At 38.6% G+C, this 22527-nt stretch overlaps 1 protein-coding gene across 22 annotated transcripts in view; it reads left to right on the plus strand.

The window, feature by feature from the left end:
- The window catches only part of LOC137298373 (CLIP-associating protein 1-like), a 144184-nt gene that overhangs the window by 84671 nt on the left and 36986 nt on the right, over window positions 1-22527 (plus strand). For 9 of the 22 annotated variants that reach the window (XM_067830600.1, XM_067830604.1, XM_067830616.1 and 6 more), the window contains 10 exons: window positions 13562-13705; window positions 15163-15201; window positions 17258-17328; window positions 17510-17602; window positions 18045-18190; window positions 18615-18750; window positions 19120-19190; window positions 19899-20036; window positions 20612-20821; window positions 21331-21398. In XM_067830600.1, coding sequence (XP_067686701.1) covers window positions 13562-13705; window positions 15163-15201; window positions 17258-17328; window positions 17510-17602; window positions 18045-18190; window positions 18615-18750; window positions 19120-19190; window positions 19899-20036; window positions 20612-20821; window positions 21331-21398 — 1116 coding nt within the window. The remainder of the gene's footprint in view (window positions 1-13561; window positions 13706-15162; window positions 15202-17257; window positions 17329-17509; window positions 17603-18044; window positions 18191-18614; window positions 18751-19119; window positions 19191-19898; window positions 20037-20611; window positions 20822-21330; window positions 21399-22527) is intronic. The other 13 variants (XM_067830602.1, XM_067830614.1, XM_067830619.1 and 10 more) reach the window with 3 other exon arrangements.

A 22527-nucleotide genomic window follows, 5' to 3' on the forward strand; every position in this document is an offset into this window, starting at 1 on the left:
GGACATACATTCAACCATGACAGCAAGTCTGATGGCCTAATGCTTTCATTTACCTCTTGCAGCTAGCATAGAAGGTTGGGGATCTTCTGTATATTCTTACCAGGAACTCCTGTGGGTCTGAAGATGGAAGCATATGTAAGGTTATGACATGTCATAACTCTGAGCCTTGTGAATGTCATAGTGCAAGAAACGCTTTGTGCAATATTTTTTACTTTGGAGTTTGAGAGTCAGGAAATGATATGAGGTGAACTATGACCCAGCAAATCTTTCCTGGCTAGCTATTCTTGAAATATTTGTAGCCCTACAAATGTCTGAAGCCCATTTGTTACAAATTTGCATAATCAAAGTTAAGAATTCCTAGGGCTATGAAATTTTGAAAATAAGAGCGAGCTCTGGAGCTACTGCTACTGTTACTGCTGCTTAGCAACTGCCCTCATCTACCTGCCTCCAAAATTGCCTTCCACCTCATACCTCACTGTTTATATGTATTACAACATTGAAGAGTTCATCCAACAGGGCAGAGGCTTAGATACAGTATATGGTCCCAGTTGAGGGTCATGGTGGCATCAATGTCCATAGCATCTCTCTGAACATGTTTTATAATTAAACAACCATCCACATGCGCTTACCATCCTGTATATTTGTTTTCCTATTTAAGATAGCCAAAATACATCGTCAAGGCAGGTACTTGAAATAGGGAGGGTTGATTAGCTGCCTACCACTGCGCCTCATCATAAGCTGATGGTCTGTCAACATGGTCATAATTGCTTCTTTCAAGGGGGTCAGTTTGCCACCCCCTCTCACAGCTCTGGAGATGGATGCCTTACCCACTTGGTTTACTTACCTGTCATGTTGGTCTTTGTGTTGGGTGGTATCATCCATCACTCTCCTTGATGTATGCAGGCAAAGTTTTCAACATCACCAGCCAAAAGCATTCCAAAACACGAGGTTACAGTATATTCTCCTGAGCATTAAATTCTTGCTGTGAATAGCTGCATAGTTGCTGATGCAGCACAAATCAGTATTCTTTTATTATGCTTCATGTTTCTTTTGCTTGGGTCACAGATGCCCTCCCTTAGAAAATATAAGCCAGGAAGAAAATATAGCAGAATGGCAAGTCATTATTTGTACTGCTAGCATTAAAGACTACTGTTACCATAAAAAATGTGTCATATTTCAGATTTTTAATATGTAGGATGTTCATGGACATATTTGACGACCCAAATCAACTTTGGTGAATTTTAAATCCTGTACAAGGTGGCTTTTATTTGATATAAGTCAAACTGCTGACTAATATCTTCTGTATCCAATAATGTAAATAAAAATCCTGAAGAAGCTGAAATCTTTTGAGGGCCTGAGAGAATCAAAGATCAACTCTCAAGTGGAAAATTGCCTTTCAAAATGAATGTGACTACAGCAGCCCCAAGAGTTACACATGGTACAAACCTTGTAGTCACCCTGTGAAGTGTACATGGTGCAAACCTTGTAGTCACCCCGTGAGGTATACATGGTACAAACCTTGTAGTCACCCTGTGAGGTGTACATGGTACAAACCTTGTATTTTATAACAAAATGTATGGGGTATCTGCCAGAGCTGCCATCAAGATCGGAAGATATTTCACAAGAATGTCCCTAGAATAACTTCTTGTATCAGCTCAAACTATGCCTTAAGCAGTTGATTATTTGCCCCCAACTCTTTGGCATGAATTCTAGTTGAGTGTCTGCAATAAATTGTGATGTGAACTGATGTCATGACCGGGTTCAGAATAGCATCGATGAAGAAGAGGTTAGAAGGGCTACATGTAAAAACTTACCTAAAGAATGCCATGAAGCACCTCACCCACTCTTTGTGTTCTGTATGTTATCAGTCCTTCGATCAAACATATTTGAGGGGATGGAGGTACAAGTAGATTGTTCTCTTGCTAGATAAATGTAGGTGCGGGATTGGAACAAATGGCTGATCATTATTACCAACAAACCATCCCTGTAAGTGATTTTACAACTGCTTGCAACAGTATCTCCCTGATGTGATCTCAGTGGATTGTTCCTCTGTGATTTTGGTAGCCAGAGAGGAAAAAAAACACATGCTTACACTCAGTTTTTCAATTACTCTATTTTTAGCTGTCGTTGTAGGTTTAATTTTGCCAGTTTACATCTGGGTTTTACCCTCAGTTTGTGCATAAAGCAGAACTTGATATCTAAATCATTGCCTCATGTTTTCCTGCTTGCGGAGTCTGGGTGCCTGCACTGCAATGGCTTCACAGGGCTGTATACTGCGGTTAAATTGGTATTCAAGCTTGCGGAATTGACTCAATGGTTTTATGCTGCATGAGTTATGGAGAGCAGTGAATGCCTTTACCCATCTGTAATAGACAACATATGAAATACATTTGTATTTATGAGTCTTCTGAAGGTAATTGGTGTTTCTCATCTGGCTATCGACCAGCCAGCCAACAGTTATTAACCAAAGTGTGAATATAGACCATTAGTGGTATATGCCATATAACTGACAACCTAGGCCTCATGGTGCAGGTTCCGTGTGACCCCGTAAAGATATAATTGGGAAGTTATAATAGTCTTTTATTGAAGTTATACAGTTTTTAAAACGATATGAGTTAGTCTGTCTCACAGTCCCTGAACCAGATAATTAACCCAATTGCCAACCACTAAATGAAGATTCTCTCAGGTTCTGAGTCTCCTGTTTGAGTTGGGTTCCTTTTCCCATATAAATGGGGTTATTTGTAACAGGTTATTATCAAAATTATTTATTTTCAGAGACTATGCCTTAGTCTAGGAATGACTTTGTGTGTGTTCCCACTGATGAAGATGAAATGTAAACAGTTTATAACTGTTTCTTATTTTTTATATATCTGACACAGGGTACAAGATAGTAAATGTATGAAATGTCCAATTGTGCAATTACTGAACATTCTGCACAATGACAATTATATGTTTGTTATTTGTATGGTTAATGACATTTATTAAAAAATATTATCTTACAGTCAAGTTGCATTGTGACAACAAAAACTCTGAGATTAGACAGATTAAAACTATGGTTACTTACGTCTGTGAGAAGTGACTCATGAACGTGTACTTGTAGATGCACGACTTGCCAGGGTGTTCCATGATTAGGGAGACAGCAGTACTGCAGCAAATGATTACAGATATTTCCAACATGTACACCTCATAAGTAAAGATGATTCCCCGAGGTGTAATTAGCTCAAGGTGTGAGGAGACAAAAGGAGGGGGTGGGGGAAGATCGGTGGGAGGGAGGAGGAGGGGCAAGGAGATATTCTATCCCCATCAGGCCCTGTAACCAGATCCCCACTCCTGACATGCTCTGTTACAGTTCTCCCCTTTTATACAGTCACCCCCAGGATAGGAGCCAAAATCTGATGGTTTTACTTCTAGATAACTAGTTTAAAGAACACATACTTTTGCAGCGTGTCATGTGCGATTACAACATCAGCTTAATCATAAGGGAGAGTGTATTTTCCACCAATGGCGCTATAGCGAGGGAGTCATGCCTGCCTCATATGCATCAGCACATGCCTCTGTCTTGTCTTGTCTCAAAATTTCACTATCATCAGAAAGCCTGCAATCTCTTGGCCCCCCTTCTTGGCAGTAGCAAAACCATGTTCTTGCAGCAGTTGGGAATTTACTAGTTTGATACAGGATTTACTTTGATTCTTGGAACTTCAGTGTGGTTTTGAAGTTTCGAACTTTTTTTGACAGTTGTGAGATGAATCTGTTGCCAGGCAGATTCTTGATAGGGAGGCATGAACTGTTTTGAAATTTGAGACAAAGACCTGTCCGGTGCCCGCTGCTGCCATGCTCTAAACTTTGTGTAAACTTTCGATTTGGAACCACAGGAGTTGAAGTCACCGTTAGATATACCTAAGTTTCTTTTGGATATCCTTTGAAAATGAAAGTTAATCCTTCTTCTGAAGCTTTGTGTGTATTCTGAAAGGATATAGCTCTGATCTGCTGTGGATATACCTGGGTTCTTCAAAACAGATTTTCTCCTAGGAAATCCAGAGGGAGTTACCAAGGATTCTGTTGACCAACTTATGGCAGCAAAGACTTCACTATGGTTTCGATAAAAGAGAAAATAGTTCAGAAGTACCGTTCTTTGTTCACAACTCGTAATGCAAGAGGTAAGAGGACCGTAAGGGCGAACCAATCAGTCCTGAGCTGCTTGTATCAGCCGACCTCTTACCACCTTTGTTTAGCAAGAATATTGACAATGTCTTTTACAAAATATGATTATGTGTATGTGGTGAAGTTATTTTTATTTTTTCTATTTTGACGTTATACTTTTATGAATTACAGATTTTTCAATTTCCTGATGAGTAATGACCATTATGTTACATATGAGGAATCTGTGTATTTCCTTACAATAATTTGGAACATATTGTTGTATCTGATTGTAGGTATTTATGTGTTTGTTATTTATAGTCGGTTGATCAAGGATGCAACATTTTGTTAGGAGGATGAGGTGAGTGCTGAGTTAGCAGTATTCATGTTTCAAGCTATGGAAGTGTAAGACTTCTAAAACAGTTATAAACCCTTTGAATAACCTGTTTACATGTAGATAAGCTGTGATTGTGTTGTTTTGTATGGGATGGTAAGATAATGTAAGTGTCACTAGTTAATGGATCAGGTCCAGGCTGGATCATAAAGTACTGTAGTTTATCGAAAGGGAATGTGTACTCATATAAACATGTTCTTTCAGTGATGTCTTAGTCTTAATCACAAGTAAATATCCTTTCTCTGACTCGTTGAGATAGGTCTTAATTTAGAAACCTAGAGACAGAGTTCCCTTGTTTCTGTGGAGCTTCCATGATTCACCTCTGGCTTCACAGAGTAATAGAAGGACTTCTGTTCTTGTTCTGGTTAAGATTTGTTTAACTTTCAGCGATCATCTTTTGTCTCAACAAGTAATTTTCTGACAGTGAAATGTGTGTTGGATTCTGACTGAGAAGGAAATGTGCCAGTGTTTCATTCATACCATTTCGTCTGGGTTGGTGCCAGCTCGGGGGCAGGCTTCATGATATACGCCTGGTTATCCACATCTCTTTGGCACTCATAACACGCTGGGTATTAGTTTAGTTGCTGTGTACAAAACTGGAACGTTGCAAGGTTTTTGTTGAGTATTTACTGACAATATTAACACAACAGTGACATCCCGTAGATGTCAGCCCTTCAGTGATGAAGATCAAGAACTTCAGTGTGTTTATTGGATGTCGGGCACATTGATACACAGCCTGTCCTGATGATATCTTTATGAAGGCTGGATATGAGCTAGATTGTTTGGGATATGAGGTGGTTTCTCTGTATGATCTGAGGCCCGCGATTTAAAAATAGATGTGTGTTCTGAATATCTTACTCATGTGTGCCACTCTTGCAGAACATCTTGATGTCTCAGTTGTCTGTTACGTACAAGTATTATGCACAAGTTTACAACGATCATGTGCAATACTGATAACATTTTGTGGATAACAACAAAATAAAAGATTTTATTGCTTGCTTTGGATGCAGTAAAATAAGGAATGTGATGAAGTACAGAATCATGTTTGACTTTTCGGGTACATCATCAACCTAGAAATGAAAAAAAAAATATGAACTTTTTCTATGGCATTTTAGCATTTTTCCTGAAAAACATAGTATCTAAAAAATCTGTGTGAGGGAGGGGTGGTGATGTGGCCAAGTTGTTGAAGCATTCACACGTCACACTGAACACACAAGTTCAATTCCCCAACTGGGTACAGTGTGTTAAGCCCCTTCTGGTGTCCCCCACCATGATATTGCTAGAATATTGCTCAAAGCGGCACAAAACCAAACTCACTCACGCTGTGTTATAGGTTGTCATTGCTATGGATCTTTTTATCTCATTGTATACAAAACAACACTAAGACAGGTGTATATCAGGATTAATTTCATTTTGTACATGGAGTTGTTTTATGTTTGTACAGTTTCAGTGTTATGGCTCCTACACAATATGTAGTATTCACATAAGTTAAATCTTTCTCAAAAGTGATTCCCCATGGCAGACAAAGCCAGGATGCTAGCGTGCATATTTCCAAGATGAGAAAAAACAGCTGGTGTAGCCATTTGGCTAGGCCCGACAGAAACCAGGAAGTGAGAGCGCTCACTTGACATGTGGCCACATTTGTCTACAGTAGGTCAGGATGGAATCTCTACCAGCTGCTGGCATTGGTTGATGAACTGTTATACACACTTTGGGGAAACCCTCTGTCAATGCAGCCATAATTGTATGCTCTATTAGTTGTATGTAGTTATTCTGAACTTGCAGGGTTATAGACAGGCTCATTTAGGGTAGAGTGGCAATGACTATATGGGAACATGGGAATATGGGAATTGTCCTAAAATTGTATGAGGCTGATGCTGTGCTGGATAAAAGCTGTTGAATAGCCCAATAGCTGAAGCATTTGCTCATCATGCTGAATGCGGGGGTTGATTCCCACATGGTTACAATGTGTGAAGCCAGTTACTGGTGTCCCCAGCTTTGATACTGCTGGCATACTGATAAATCTGGCATGATACTATACTGCCTTAAAATAAGACAAATAACTTAAAAAAAAGGGTTCCTGTTCTTTACACATAAATATTGGCCAAGACCTGCAACTTTGTCAGGTACTCCTATATAGCATTAATAGGACATTTTATTCAGCTACTGTGTTCAGCTTTGGTAGTTGATGTACAGACCTCCAAAACTATCATGTTCTTGTCATATAATGACAGGGACTTCATGACTGTGTTACCACTGCATGTCTTATATTTTTCTAAGGAGTAAGTACCTATGTCATCATGATCCTGAGATGGAGTAACAAATGATTCATCCTAATCGGACTACTTATGACATTTTTATGAATATTACATTGGTCTCCCTGTACAGTAGTGCTCCTTGGAAGTGATCAGTATCCATTATAACGGTTGTCTGAAATTCCTCGACCATTATGGTTGGGATAATTATTGAAGTTGTTGTGGTACTCTTATGAAGCTGCAGCTTTCCTGGTATGAAACATGTTTAATCAGAACAGGTGTTGGGTTCCTTTTTTCAAGTGAGTTTTGATGTCAATAATGATAACTCTACCCTCTTGGTCTTAACAGGTGCACATCTTTCTAGGAAAATGTGGAACTTTTTATTTCAATGATACTGACTGATAAAGGTTCATTTTTCTTGCAGTGTTTTATTCTAATAAGGTGAGATTACAAGTTTATGTTCTGAGTCAGTAATCATATAAAATGATTAAACAGGGAATGGAATTTGCTTACAGGATTACTTATTGAGCGCAAGTGTAATGTGTGAGGGATGAGGAATTAAAGATTTGCTGTAGGTACTGAGATGTGGTAATGGCTGTGAACTGACTGATCTGTGATAAGGGAGGTTGAACATGTGGAGGTCTTGTCTCCAGTCCTGGGTGATTCATCCTGCAGGTTAGTTTTCCCTGACTGTATGTCAGGACTAGGATAACTAGGGAAGGCTGATCAGATCTTCATGCTGGTCAGACTACTTCACTCTCGTCTGCTCCACTGGTGATTCTGGGTCAGATCAGTGTGCAACGCTCCAAGCTGTGAATGATGGGGAATCCACCTGAAGATAGATCCCCAGCACTCTTTGCTTGCATCCCCATAGGAATGTGAGGAAGAATTGGACATTAGTACAGCAGGGAAAACTACTAGGAGGTCTGTAGAAGAATTGGTACTCAAACATTCCATGCTTACTCATGATGCCGAATGCCTGTGTTCAACTCACATAGGTACAATGTGTGAAGCTCATTTCTGGTGTCCCCTGCTGTGATATTGCTGGAACATTGCTAAAAGTGCCATAAAACGACACTCACTCACTCCATATTTAGTCCCCTTAGTATATCCATTGAATCAGAGATTTTGCTTCATGCTCATCTTGTTTTGTGAACCATACAACTTTGACTTTCAAAGGATACTTGATACTCCATGTTAAGCTAGCTCCCCTTATAAAATGGTCCAAGGAAGAAAAGGTCTCTATGCTTGATGCATGGGTAAGGCCCCATGAAGAAGTTCAGGAAAGAAAACATCCTTTATGATTCATACTAGTCTCCCCTTGTACCAAAAAAAAAAAAGAAGAAAAGAAATGAAAGGGAAAAAAAAGAATTTTGTTTCAGATCCTTAGATCAGATCCCTATGTCAACCTTTCCTTAACAAGTCCAAGGAAGAATAGATCCTTTACTCCTGCTTGGTTCTCTATTTTGAAACCACAGAAGATCATATTCTCATTATTATGCGCAAGAGATACCTTGCATGCGTGTCCATTTGGAATACGTTGTATTATGATTGTACTTACCATTGTGTAATGCCAGCCTCGGGACAGTATAAGATGGATGACAAGCCTCTGTATTATCAGAGATGATTCTGGTGTCTGGGTTCCCAAGTTTTTATTCTTAGTAATATTTCTCCAGTGCAGATATAGTGAGGTGCATTTTGCACATGCATAGATGCATTTCTGTGCGCATGTGAAAAAACCTGGGTTGGAGCACATGTTGAACCAGCTGGGCTGTAAGTGGAATGTATCCATACAGTTCATGTTGACATCACTACTGTTAACCCTTGCTGTTCGGCATCTTTTCTTGAAGGAGCTCCTTTAGGAAGAAAGAAAATGGTTGCCTGTTACCAATTATTTCTTTGCTTCTAGCTTAGAGTTAATGTATTTACATACCTTATCTTGCACATATTCTCTCCACAATTCTTTAAGCTTGTTATGATGTTGATAACATGTCAGGATTTATTTTCTGTAATGCAAATACACAGTATAGTCAACCTATAGCTAAAAATGTTCATGCAGCTGTTTGTTCTAAGCTACCCAAAATAAGTTAATGAACACTAGTTTTTTCACATTATTTCCGTGACAGCACAGATTAACTGAAAAAAAATCCCAAATCTTTCTTAACTTCTTTTGTGTAGAATATCTTCCTTCTTTGAGATGATAAGTGCAATATGTGAAGCATATTTTTGGTGTTCCGCTGTGATATGGCTGGAATATTGCTAAAAGCGGCATAAAACCATACTTAGGTTTTGTGATGGTGTTTAAACAATGCTGCAAGTGTTGTGACGTACGATGACATGGATTGTGTGCCCCATGTTGGATACACCTGGCGTGCTGAACTATGTTACATGTATGCCTCACAATTTTCTCTGGACATAAAAAATTTGTTTTTACGCTGTCATGAGACAAATACATTGTATGAGTTCCTGACAATGTCAGCACTTCTGTGACAAACGAGTTCTGACAGTGTGTATGGTGTAGGTATATTTACTGTGGTGTTGAGACTGGTAGCAGCAGCAGCAGCATTCCTTACCCGGGGCTGCCAGATGTACTGCTGCCGGAATGTGCCACAGTGCAGGCAGCAGACAGTCACTTAACCCTTTATGTACATGTTTAGACTGACCCTTGACTAACTCTTTGTGGCAGATGGTCGTTTAACCCTTTATGTGCTTAGTGTTATAATATTTAGGCTGATTCTTGACTTAACCCATTGTGTGCTCACTGGGATAGTGCCAAGACTGATCCTTGCCTTTAACCTTTTATGTAGTAACTGGGATAATCACTGCTTAAACTGACCCTTAACTTAACATTTAATGTCGTGATAGGCAAAGTACTTATGCTGATGCCCTCAACTTTTGGTACTGACAAGGAAAGTCCTTAGACTGACTCTTTGTTTACATCATTAATGTAGTGATTTGGACAGTATATATTGTTCCTTTTTTATACTGTTATAGTGCTGTGACTCTTGACTTACTCTATGCATGCTAATAGTGATAGACTTGTGAAAGTCCTGGCATAGAATAGGTGTTCAGCAACCCATGCTTGCCATGAAAGGCAACTATGCTTGTCGTAAGAGGCAACTAACGGGATCGGGTGGTCAGGCTCACTGACTTGGTTGACACGTCATCAGTTCCCAATTGTGCAGATCGATGCTCATGTTGTTGATCACTAGATTGTCTGGTCCAGACTCGATTATTTACAGACCGCCACCATATAGTTGGAATATTGCTGAGTGCAGCGTAAAACTAAACTCACTCACTTACTCGCACTTATAGATACAGTGCTCAAATCAAATCAAATCAAACGCTCATTTACAAAAAGGAAGACATTCCATGTTGACCAAAACATATGAACAAGCCACCAGCAAGACATTGATTATCTGGCAGACAACATGCTCGTATTGAAAGGCTTGGTGTTGGCCCTGACGGCACCCTCAGTGTCAACACCCATATACTAATAAGTATGCACACAATGTAGGAACCTGACATATAGACTTGCTTTTGACTTGGTCACACTGCTGACATGGCGTGTGTAGCCAGAGATGGTACAGATGAATACTTTGTGTTGTCTCAGCACATAGCGAGGCCATGATGCCTGGGTTGACTGGGTAGAGATGAATGTGGGGACGTCCTTGAAAAAAAATGAGTAGATAGAGGACCTTGTGAACAAGCTTAACCTTTGCTCTCAAACATGTAAAATGAAGTAACTTGGACGCAATGCATCTTTTTCCTTTCATATTTTGGCAACTACTTTTTCAAGGAATGAATCATTGCTATTACTATGGTAGTACCAAAGAAAAGTCACTGGAAATATATTTTTTGTCAGTTCAGTAAGGTGCTGAGCCATTGTCATGATCATTCTATCACAGCTTGTTCTTCTTATTTGTTAAATGTAAACAGAAAGAGGAAATTTAATTTTTTACTACTTTCCACTCAAACCACAGTCTGTATAAAATCTTTTTTGTGTGTGCTTGCCTGCTTATTGAGGTATAATTGTTGTCTTTGTATATGAACTTGAAAAGAAAAAAGCTGTGTTGCTGAACAAAAAAATATTATTGAAAAATGTTTTTTGAATTACTTATTGTGGTGATTGTGTGTGTGCTCACTTGCTCACTTACACAATTGCTCTCACTCGATCTCTCCATTGCTATACACACCTTTACTATTCAGCACAGCTCTGATGCATAATGAACAGATCAACACAGATGACCTTTACCTATCAACACAGATACTTGTACCCGCATGCAGCCTGTGAATTCTTGTTAAATACATCAAGACAGGCATGGAATTTCCCTTCCAGACATCTTGCCTTGGGTTTCAGACCTCACAGAGTTCCTGGTCGAAGGTGGATGACTGGGCTATCATCTTAACCTGTGCCATTCTGACACAGCAGATCGATGCACAGCACACCTGCTTACACACATGGCTTTGATATTGCACGCATTCACTGATGAGTAATGAAATGACTTAACCACAGTGGACTCCAGACACATTACGACGGTTAACATGTTGTACTGTTTGTGAGTGTATATGTACTCACAGGGGAAACAATTCATTTAGTGCATAACAATTATGGTAGGGACCAAACATCGTGTGGATAGGGAGGTATTCTAGTGATTAAAGCTCACTATGTCAAAGGTTGGGGTTTAATATGGGTATAATTTTTCTGTATTATATCTGTTTTGCCTGTTGCGTATTGCCAAAATATTACTTTTTGGAAAAGGGTGTCAAACAATATTTGTTTTCGTTTGTTGATATTGCAGTGGGGTAGGCCAGTGGTTAAAGCATCCATTCATTCCAAACATCTGGGTTCAGTTCTCCAAATAGGTACAGTGTGTGAATCCCATTTCAAGATTCCCGCTGTAATATTGCTGGAGTTTGGCTAAAAGTAGTATAAAACTAAACACACTCTTTTGTGGATACATTGTGAAATGTGACATTATAAATACTGGTATAGAGAAATCAAATGGCATTATTTTTTTTATTGATAATCCAACATTCTCCTCAATCCAGCAATTTGGTGTGCAATGTTAACGGAATTTGACTGTGTTTGTCACAGCTATGAAAGTTTTCCTCTTGATCCCTGGCTACTGGAAAGAGGGAGTACTTGTGACACTGTTGCCTTCAGCAATCTTCTGCTTTGATGTTTTTTTAGCAAACCCTGCCTTCAAAGGTCATGATTAATAGCTGTCACAGGTCTGCAGTGTTGGAAAGTTAGGGGTATTCTGGTTACGAAAGATTTGCTAGTATATTATTCAAATCTGTAATTTTCAAGATTAATGCTATTTCATGGGCCCTTTCCATACAAATTTCCTGAAGAACAAGTCTGAATTCATCCTGGGTGTCACGTTCACTCTTAATTGTTGCACAACTGACTATTGCACAGAGGCAGTAAGTGTTCTAACTTCAGCCAAGGCCCAGGAGACGTTTAGACTGAGTCCTTTCACTATGGTTCTGTTGTTACCTTGATAATATGTGTGAAATTGCATTGACAAAGTGATGTCCTGATTTTATGCATAACACTGATAGAATCCAGGTGAGATCAACTCTATGGGATGCGTATACAAATGAGGTGTTTATCTTGACGCCGATGTTATCAGATAAATATGACATTCCATGTTGGTATGAATACACAGTGACATAAGGAATCAGTTGATCAGTAATCACAGGCTAGGGTGTTGTGATCTGATTGTTGACGAGTTGGTTAATGGTGACTGATGAGGTTGCTATGCGTGTTGTCATCCCTTTATTTCCCTGATGGAGTGACTGCCCTAGATTCTGGCAAGCCCTGTAGGTGTTAGAAGAAGCTTTCTCACAGCTTGGCTTTCTTTCCGGACAAAAACATGGAGGTTTAACTTGGAGTTGTTGATGCCATGGATGACTGGAATGAAATAGATACCTGCAGCTCGTGTAAGATTTGTGGATATGAAGAAGTTACCTGTTCTGCCTGTTCTACCTGTGTTTTAAGTGTGGATCAGTGTAGAGTTTTGGTTGTTCCATTTTGTGGATCAGCCTTACTTCAGCATATTTGCCATTTAATGATTTTTTAATTGTCTACATATATAGTGATTGTAGTGTACGTGAGCGGGTTTGTCAAGTGGGTATGATTTGTCATCGACTAATTATTGCTAGGAGTGAACTGATGCATTTTGTAATAACACAATCTACTACATAATGGTAAGGTTGTGATGTGAGCAGTGTAATTTTGTCAGTAACCTTGATTACAATGGGGCCTTGTTCATGCGGTCATTGAGGTCATATTGCTGGGAACCAGTTTGGGCAAATATCAATGACTCTTAAGATTATCGGTCTGAAAGATTATAGTTGACAAAAAAATGAAGAAGATACACAAACACTCTGAATATTTGAATGCTATTTAACCGTACATATGTCATCAAATCCTAATGTTTGGTTTTAACTGTACTCAATGTGAGTGCAGTATTTGCCCCTTTATTTCTACTTGCAAGAGCTGCCAGGTGTTTATATGTGTATCAGTTTGTATCCATATCTGTGAGGCAAGGATGTGAGTGTCTTCGTCTAATGCATTTCATAGTTTTGACCACCATTATACAATGGGCAAGTTATTTCTTACCAAACAGTTTGAATATATAAATATATGACTTCCAGTAATTAGCCTCTTCATGTTTCAGCATTTGTAGAGATAAATTTCATTTGTATCTCAGCTGTCGGCTCAAAATAGTTACCCAAATCTATCATAATATTCATTTGATTCCAGCTCCATCTCGGAGTGACCGAAGTGAAGATGAGACAGACTTCGCTAAGCCCATGACCTCGAAAGTCCTGCACACAAAGCGGCCAATCACCAGCACCGGGACTCTTGGAAGAAAAGGCATCACATCGGCCAAGGGCAGTGGGACATGTAAGACATTTCATATCCTACCAGCGAATACATTTCCAACAAAGTTTTACTTTATACATTGAAAATGACTACTTTTGCAAAAGGTTCTCAGTGCTGGGACTGACAAAAGTCAGAGTTAAAATAGTTCAGGCTGTCTTAGCACAAAGATGTCTTTGTGCAGACCAGGTTTTTCTTCTGCAAAGCCATCTTTCAGCTACGTCTGTTATTTCTCCTTAGGAAAGCAGTTTTTACAATCAAGGCTGAAGATATTTTCGGTAGACAGCTAGCATCTTACATGAATCTGCTTAGTCATATTTATGCTGCAGTCACCACATCACTTAATAGTCCACCTTATGAATAACGGTGAAATAACTTTGAAAGCTTTGCTTTGCTTGCATTCAACGTATTGTAAAAATTATTTAGATATGTCACATTCCTTCCTCTCTGTTTCACAATTTGCCAGGCCTTCTTAAATTAACTTCGACTAAAACAATTTGAATTTCTTTTCCTATAAAATGTAAACTGTCATATAACAGTTATAAATTTGTTCTGTTACTAACTTGCTTATGCAAAGTGATGATCTGCAAAACAGTACTGGTTCAAGAATCAGGAAGTTGTAAGGTGCTTTTTTAACTGTGCCCTGTCTTCAGGTTTAGTTGAATAAGAAAAATGGTTCAACAGAATTTCAGTAAAAGTAAAATTCATCAGCTTATGTGGTATTGACACTTACCCCGCAGCTTGTTTCTATAATGTTGTCATAAAGTTTACACAGCAACACATATGTAAGGTCAGACAGGACCACTGGTGATCATCTCTTGTGGCTGAACTGATGTTCATGAGATTCCGAATCCGTGCATTAGTCCTCATGTATGTTCCGTAGATGAATCCAGAATTTGGAAATTGAGAATGAGACTGAGAATTTGCGAATTTGCAGTTGAGAATTTGTGGAATGGACTATAGGACTCAGGTTTCAAAAATGTTTGTGATGATTATACTGAACATTGCCTGAAATTATATCTTCTTATTATTTCTACTGTTAATTAAAATTATTTCTTTGGGATATTTTATTGGACTTTTTACATATCTGTATTATGGTAAAATGTCACTTGTCTGTGATCTATTGATATTGACCATGTGAAATATTGTTAAAAATCAATTGAACTGATCCTACCAACAGATCATGACAACATTGTAGATATTCAAAGATGATCAAAGCTTTATCTGATCTTCCTGCTGTCTTTCCATGCAATCCCTATATCCTAGTCTATGTATCTATTGTAAGATAATCTCCATCTGGGCATCCAACCCAGTGTTTCTTCTAGTGTCACAAATACCATGTTAAAAGATGTGGAGTCATTTTAAATAATCACCTGATTGTCATGCTCAGGCTCCTCCCAATCTAGGAAAAGGGATTGTTTGAATTGACATTTCTCTACCTCTTTCTGTTGCTTTCACTGTGTTTCTCATTTCCTTACTAGCTGCCCAACTAGCGTATAAACGGAAACGCTCAGGATCAGGTAAATTAGCTCCCAAATCCCTGTTTATGCTGCCTTCCAGCCGACTACCTTCTGTAATAGATGTCAGTTTCCTACATCTATTGGTGCTTCAGTGAAATGGTACAACCATTGAGAAGAAATGGAAGGGGCATTATTTTCGTGTGGTTGGGTGATTTTGTTTTGAGGATGGCTGTATTTGTCCTTGGGTGCAGTGTCCGAGCCTCTTTCTGTCTTTACTGTCCCAATTCATGGTGATATTGGCTGCTGGGTTCAGTGAATTCTTTCCCGCAAAACGAAGTGTTGGTAGCAAGGTGTACTGCTTGACCTTACCCATAACAGACTGTCTGAAGTGTTATCCTCATCCATTGTGTTTAAGTACAGAGTGTAGTCAAATAAAAACACAAAACATGATACATAAATTTCTGGGATAGTAGTTCAATACTGAGAGTACCTGTTTGTTGTGGTAGAAGCCAAGTGGGGAACGGATTGCTTCTTTGTATGCCTGGCTGTCATCATGTCCAATAACATGGCTGACTGATCAGCTAGCAGAGAATGAAGTATTTACCGGACACCAAGATATTGCTGAACTGTTGCCAACAAGTGTAAACCTATCTGCACTTATTAGATATATGTATATATGATCTTAGGGAATTGGGGTCAGAATAGTCCCTGTTGCTCCTTGCTTATCATCATATAAACAAGCAAGTTGGTCACCTACTGGTTACAGGACTGTTGATGATCTTGTTGCCTGGAGTACCACTGTGGAGTTGAGTGTGGGTTGGAATCCCAAGTTGGTCCTGTTATGTTTTGTCAGCACCATGCTAAGGGTGTTGGTTTCTGCTTCCATTAATATTGTCAGTGTCTGAAATCTGGGTAATATTGAGCTGTCCTGGGTTGACATAACTCAGCCTTGAACTTACCTGAAGTAGTAGCTGTCCTAGTGCCACCATGGCATGGATGTTTGTCCATGATGCGGAGATGTAGTCAGAAGGTTAAAGTGTTTGCTTCTCTCAAACTGCTGAGTTTGATTCCTTTCATGGGTCAATGCTTCAAGCCCATTCCCAATTTTCCTGCTATGAATTAGGTCCAAAATTTCACAAATCAAAGTAAACCTGCATAAATGTCATTCATCAATGCATAACAGCATGACATCATGTTTGACATGATTGACCTAACTTAGGATACGATTTGATGAAGTTGGGTTGAAATGTTTGTCCATTTTTTAAAGTTGTCCTGTCTTCTATACATCACTCCACATGTATAACCTGCGAAATCAGAGTCAATGCTTTGGACACTGCACCTGAGATCATTGTACATTCTAGTGTAGTTCTGAAAAGTGTTTGATTTATCTCCCACTCAGTCCATCAGGGTTCATGTCCATTCTTGAGTCCCTGAAGAACAGGTTTTCATATTCACTTTGTGTGATGTGTGTTTATCTGAAGTGCAAGGTGTTTCTCTCATCCACTTGTCTGATTGATTCTTTTAGTCACAAATGAGGTTGAAGTGGTTTTTCATCTGTTACACTTTTAGAGTTTTTCAAATATTTGACATTTTTAAATGGATGGTGACTTGTCATTAAGACCTGGAGCACATACATTTACAATGTCAAGATCACATAAATATGTTTTGTGGTATCTAAACAAGACTGTTGTGTGATATTGTGTGATGTGTTGAATCCTGTTCCTGTAATTGATGAAAATGTCAAAATGTCATCTAGATACTTGTGTAGGTGTGTTTTCTGGAAGATGTCGAACTAGTTCATACTTTTGCATGTTTTGTGATAAGAATTTTGCATGTTCTCAGCTGTATTTGAAAACAAATTTAAAAAATTAAACTTAAGAAAATAAATGAGGTATGTAAGACAGATCAAGAGATTTATAATGTGATTGTGTTAAATGATAATAATCTGTTTCAGTCAAGGACAATTATTATCAGTCATCATTTCAGGGAACTCATCCAGTTCTTCTAGGTCATTCTTCTGTTAGGTTTTGTGTTCCACGTTGCACTCAGAATGTTATTATTTTGATATGTTGACCTAGAAGATTGAATTACCATCTACATAACTTGTCTCCTTCAGCAACATCTGTGTCTGGCGGTGTCGATGAAGAACTGTTCATCAAGTCTTTTGAAGATGTTCCGAAAGTATCGGTATGTTCATTTGTTCCTGTCTATATCAAACTCCAGGGGTTGTTCCCATGTTCATGTCGAACCTCAGACATGCTTGTCGTTTTGAGCTTTCCCTCCCACATGGAGCTTACATGCTGAGATATTGCTTAAATTTGAAAATGCTCACTGGCTGTATTGACAAATGGTTTAATTTTTGTCTCAGATGTACTCTGCAAGAGATCTGCAGGACAACATCAAGAAGATCGAAGCTGTCCTAAATGACCCCAGCAATGACTGGGAGAAAAGAAACGATTCTGTGAGTACGCGTTACAGGCTGTCAACTGAACCCCGTCTTTAGGTTGTGAAGAAGTATGTAATGTTGGAAGTCTCATATTTTGCTTTACAAAAGGATAGCCTGATGATTAAAGTGTCAACTTAAAACACAACACTGAAGACCAAGGTCTTGCTGCATTGGTACTATGTATGATGGCGTAATGTGATTAGAATGCATTGTCTTTTTCTTTTTTTTGAAGCAACTCACATGAGGTCACTCTCTGACTAGGTTGATGCATGTCATAGCATCCAACGAGTGACGTTTTAATCAACCAACTAACAGCTGAACCTATTCATTTACTGTCGTGAAATCTTCAAAATTAATCAAGTTCTTGTTATGATTTCATCTTGGCATTGTGTTTTGAAAGATTATCAGTGGTTGAGAATTCTCTGTAGTGTTGATCTGTGACATTGATACTTTTCAGATGAGGCAACTTCGAGCCCTGATTGTAAATGGAGCAGCGGAGTATGATGATTTCTTCCCATTGCTGCGGACACTTGAACCTTGCTTTATGCTTGCCCTCAAGGACCTCCGATCTCAGGTGGTCAGGGAAGCCTGCATCACAGTGGCGTAAGTAAAACAGACTTATTCATAACATGAGCAGTGGCATGTCTCATTCTCCATGATTTGTTGAGCAGATTGTTAATATCTCTGCCATGTCACCAATGTCTGGCACCAGCCTAAATCATAAATATAGATATTATACAACAAGGGACATGAGTTTGAACAAAGTCAGCTTATTGTTTGTCTGACTTTTTGATATTAATGATATTTTCTTTCTATTCTATTCCATTCTTTCATACAAATGTATGTGCATACTTTGGCCAGAACACTTGATTCTTTTAGGTGCCATGAGTAAGACAGGTAGTAAGTGCAAGATTTTGAACATTTATACATACAATTCTTTTCTGTATTTTTTAGTCTTTAGTTGACATGATAATTGAACAGATGATATCATTGTTAGTGAAATAATTTGTCTCCCTTTTCTCTACAGTTACCTGGCCAAGTCGTTAGGCCACAAGGCTGACCATCTGTACGAGTCCCTGTTTCCTCATCTCTTCAATCTCATACCCAACGGTGCCAAAGTCATGTCCACATCAGGCATCGTCTGCATCAGGTTTATCATACAGGTAAGGGGAGATAAATCATCCTGGCTTATTCACAGGCCATATCTGCTTGCCTGTCAGCACATCTGACAGGAATGTATTTTATTCGAATCTATTTTTCTGCCAGTTATTAAATTGTGTAGTTAGATCATATTTTTGTTTAAGATATATCTTATTTAACTGTTTTCTGATTGAGTCAGTTCATGTTTTGTTTTAACAATATACTTTCATTCCTTCAGTTAGCCTGACCAGTATTTGTTTTGAAGTGAAACCATTTTTTCTGTAGATGTTTTCTGGTGGTATATATATGGAATGATTGTGAATTCATCGTAAACACTATTTCACATAACCTCATGGACATGGTTATTGCAACGTGATTATGGTTTGTTTCAGTTTTCCCACTCTTCACGACTAATTCCAATCATTACCGGCACCTTCTCTTCCAAGTCTAACGTCATAAGGAGGTGAGACCTACAGTACATGTCAGCGTTTTTACCAGTGTTACAGAATTACTTGAAATACCACAAATGTATCTTTTGTTCATGTTATAAATTGTTCTTTTTAAAAGAAATGTAGGATATCTTAATAATTAACCACAGTGTAGAATTCTTTAGTGTGTTTTTCTTTACTTAGAATTTTAACCACCTGGGAGAAAACTTGACTAGCTCGATATTTTGCATAAAACCCCCAAACTGATATGTTTACCTTGTTTTCATCAATTCATCTATGATGTGTATAAGTACCACGTCTTGTGAAATGTCTTGAAAACCACCATATATGATTCAGAATTCATTAGCTTCCTGAAAATCTGTTTAATATCAAAACTTAACTTAAACTGGAGTAAAAGATATGATTATTGTGAGATTAGACTTCTTTGCTACTGAACTTGAATCAAAGGACCTGTAAATTATCAGATGCATAGTAAGAAATGGATCTTATAGCAGAGGGGCTGTAAACTAGCCTTATGGTTAAAGTGATTGCTTTTCATGTCGAAGACCTGAGTTTTATTCCCCACAAGGCTGTAATGAGTGATAGTAACTTGTGTCCTCTGATATTGGCAGAATATTGCTGAAAGTGGCAAAAAATCTTTCTTACTTATTGCAGACTGACGGTATCATGTTTTGTTATTTATGTTCTGTGGGTGCTAGATATTGTTTCTGTTGTCTCCCTAGATACACATGTGAGTTCCTGAACCAACTGCTGCACACCTGGCCGACCCACAGTCTGGAGAAACACATCGCCATCCTCCAGGACTGCATCAAGAGGGGCATCAGTGATGCAGATTCCGAAGCCAGGGCATTCTCCAGAAAGTAAGTCTCATTCTTATTCCCATGTGAGGCTGTTAATAGCAGAGTGGATGAATGGATTGGCTTGACTCTCCTCGCGTGATATGTGGAGGTAGTAGGATGGCCCAGTGGTAAAAGCATGTCATACTGAAGATCTAGGTTCTTTCCCCCATGTGGGTACAGTGTATGAAGCCCTTTATTGCTATTCCTCGCATGATTTTGTTGGAATGGTGCTAAACGTTTTGTAAACCATACTCACTCTATCTGGAGCCCATTCTTTGTGTCCCCACCATTTTCTTGCTAGAATATGGCTGAACTCGGGATAAAACGACATGCACTCATTGATGTATATTACAAAAGAGTAAGCATATCTTGTCGGCTTGTGATGAAAGAACTGGTATTCGTTGATGGTGAAACAGCTAACAGTGCTCAGTGAGCAGTATGTGTCCATGGGTGACATATCCTACTCCTTGATTTGAATCTGAATCTTGTAAACCTTGTGAAACCCACTGTATAATTATTGAACTTTCAACAAGGGTACCGATTGATCAAGAATTGTTTAAATGTTATTGTATAGTAATGATGTGGTTTCATTGCAGAGGTTTCTGGGGTTTTGCTGAACACTTCCGGGACCAGGCAGACGCCCTCCTCAACACCCTTGACTCTTCCAAACAGAAGATGCTGCAGGGAGAACTGAGCAACTCCTCCAGCAACAACTCCCTCAACAGTGATCGTGACACTCTCAAGGTGGCAGCAAAGGCCCGACCACGCTCCCATAGTACAGACAGAACAGACAGTGGAACACTTAGGTATGTTGGGATCAGCTATCTCGGTAGACATATACAACATTTCAGGGTGTTATTTTTCCCATGGTATATATACTCATGGAAATGAGACAGGGAAAGTTGCTTTCTTCTTTTCCAGGTTTCTTCACGAGCTTTGTTTTATAGCACTTTGGGTGAAATTCTGGAAAAGAATAAAGGAACACTTGTACTTTCAAGTGTTCCCATGTTTGTTTCCATGAGCCAAAGTCCTTGGTATCGTGCTTGTCTTAAAATCTTTCAAGAATGAAGATTTTTCGTCCCTGGCAGCTGCAATTTGAATATATTTTTTTTTAATGTGTTGCTCATGCTTTTATCCCTTTCTCTGACCAAAGTTAAACTACTCACAGATTACCATGGTATCTAAAATATTTTTGGCTATTTATAATCTATGAATGTCTCATTGACCTACAAATTTAAGTCTGTTATCTTCTTATATATATTGTGCAGTAAAAAGTTAAGTGCTTTGTTTTATGAAACTTCGTTTTTTATTTCAGTCGAACTGCGAGTACTCGACGTTCAGGAGCAGCTCGAATCAGCTCATCTCGCAGCGATGCAGGTGGAGGTAACCTTCAATACGCACTTTACATCCTCGCGATGGGCAACCACTAAAACAACTAGAGACACACGCACAAAAATATTAAAACAACAAACAATCACATTTCATTTTGGTTTCAGTTTGATTTCGTTTTTCAACTGCACCCATGTGTCTTTTGTTTTGGTGGTGGTATTATTTGTGTTACAATGTATTGAGTACTCTGTAAATGTTTATTGTTGTATAAATATGTGCAGAATTGTATATAATGTCAGTTTACGAAAAAGTAATTGAAGTTCTTGCTGCTTCATAACGTGTGACTTTTGGCTTGCTTCTGTGTGAAGACATTCCTGCTTGTCTCAACTGCGGGAGTTGCTCTCAAACCCTCAATCATCTTCATGTCCATATGGAATTTTTCGGCCATTTCACTCATTAATTAGCAGTTTTTTCCCCGATTTGCAGTTTGTCTTATTTCTGCGCTTGGCACGCATGGCAAATTAAAGGGTGTTGATAGAGCAACATGACCATCTTACACTTACAAATCATTGCTGTTGGAGAAAATAGTGTATAATTTCTCTCAGGAGCTAGGAGGGCTGAAATTTATGATTAAATTTTGAGGAATTTTTAGGATTATCTATTTTAGTTTGCCATAATGTGGTTGGATTAACTAGGGTTTTATTAATAGATCTCTCTTAATTGACCTTCCTCTGCAAAAACCAAGGATGCGGTTCAGGCCAAAAGTGTTCATTATATTTCTGTAAATCAGGTAGTTTTGGTTTGCAAGGGGCAAAATGCAATTATCTCCAGATTTGACTCAGTAATAGTTTTTGCAAATCAAATAAACACATCAATTTTAAATGCTGGATACAAAATTGAGGTTTTGGATGATATGATTAAGATGAAACTTATGTAATTGGAAAGAAGATTTTGCAAACTGGTATTTTTACAAATGGAATTGGTCAACTTTTTTTAGATTTGTGTGAAGAAGTCAGAATGATTTGTAAGTGGATACATGGTTGGTACACATTCTATGTCACAAGATGGTGTTATTCTGCTGTTAACAACATTTGCCTGTTTTCGTATAATTTGTTTTTATGCCCCTTTGCTCTGTTTCCTCATTTGCTATGAGCTTATTGAGATGATTTTCAGTAAATCATGT

The sequence above is a fragment of the Haliotis asinina genome, chromosome 10 (genome assembly GCF_037392515.1).
Source record: "Haliotis asinina isolate JCU_RB_2024 chromosome 10, JCU_Hal_asi_v2, whole genome shotgun sequence".
Classification (NCBI taxonomy): domain Eukaryota; kingdom Metazoa; phylum Mollusca; class Gastropoda; order Lepetellida; family Haliotidae; genus Haliotis; species Haliotis asinina.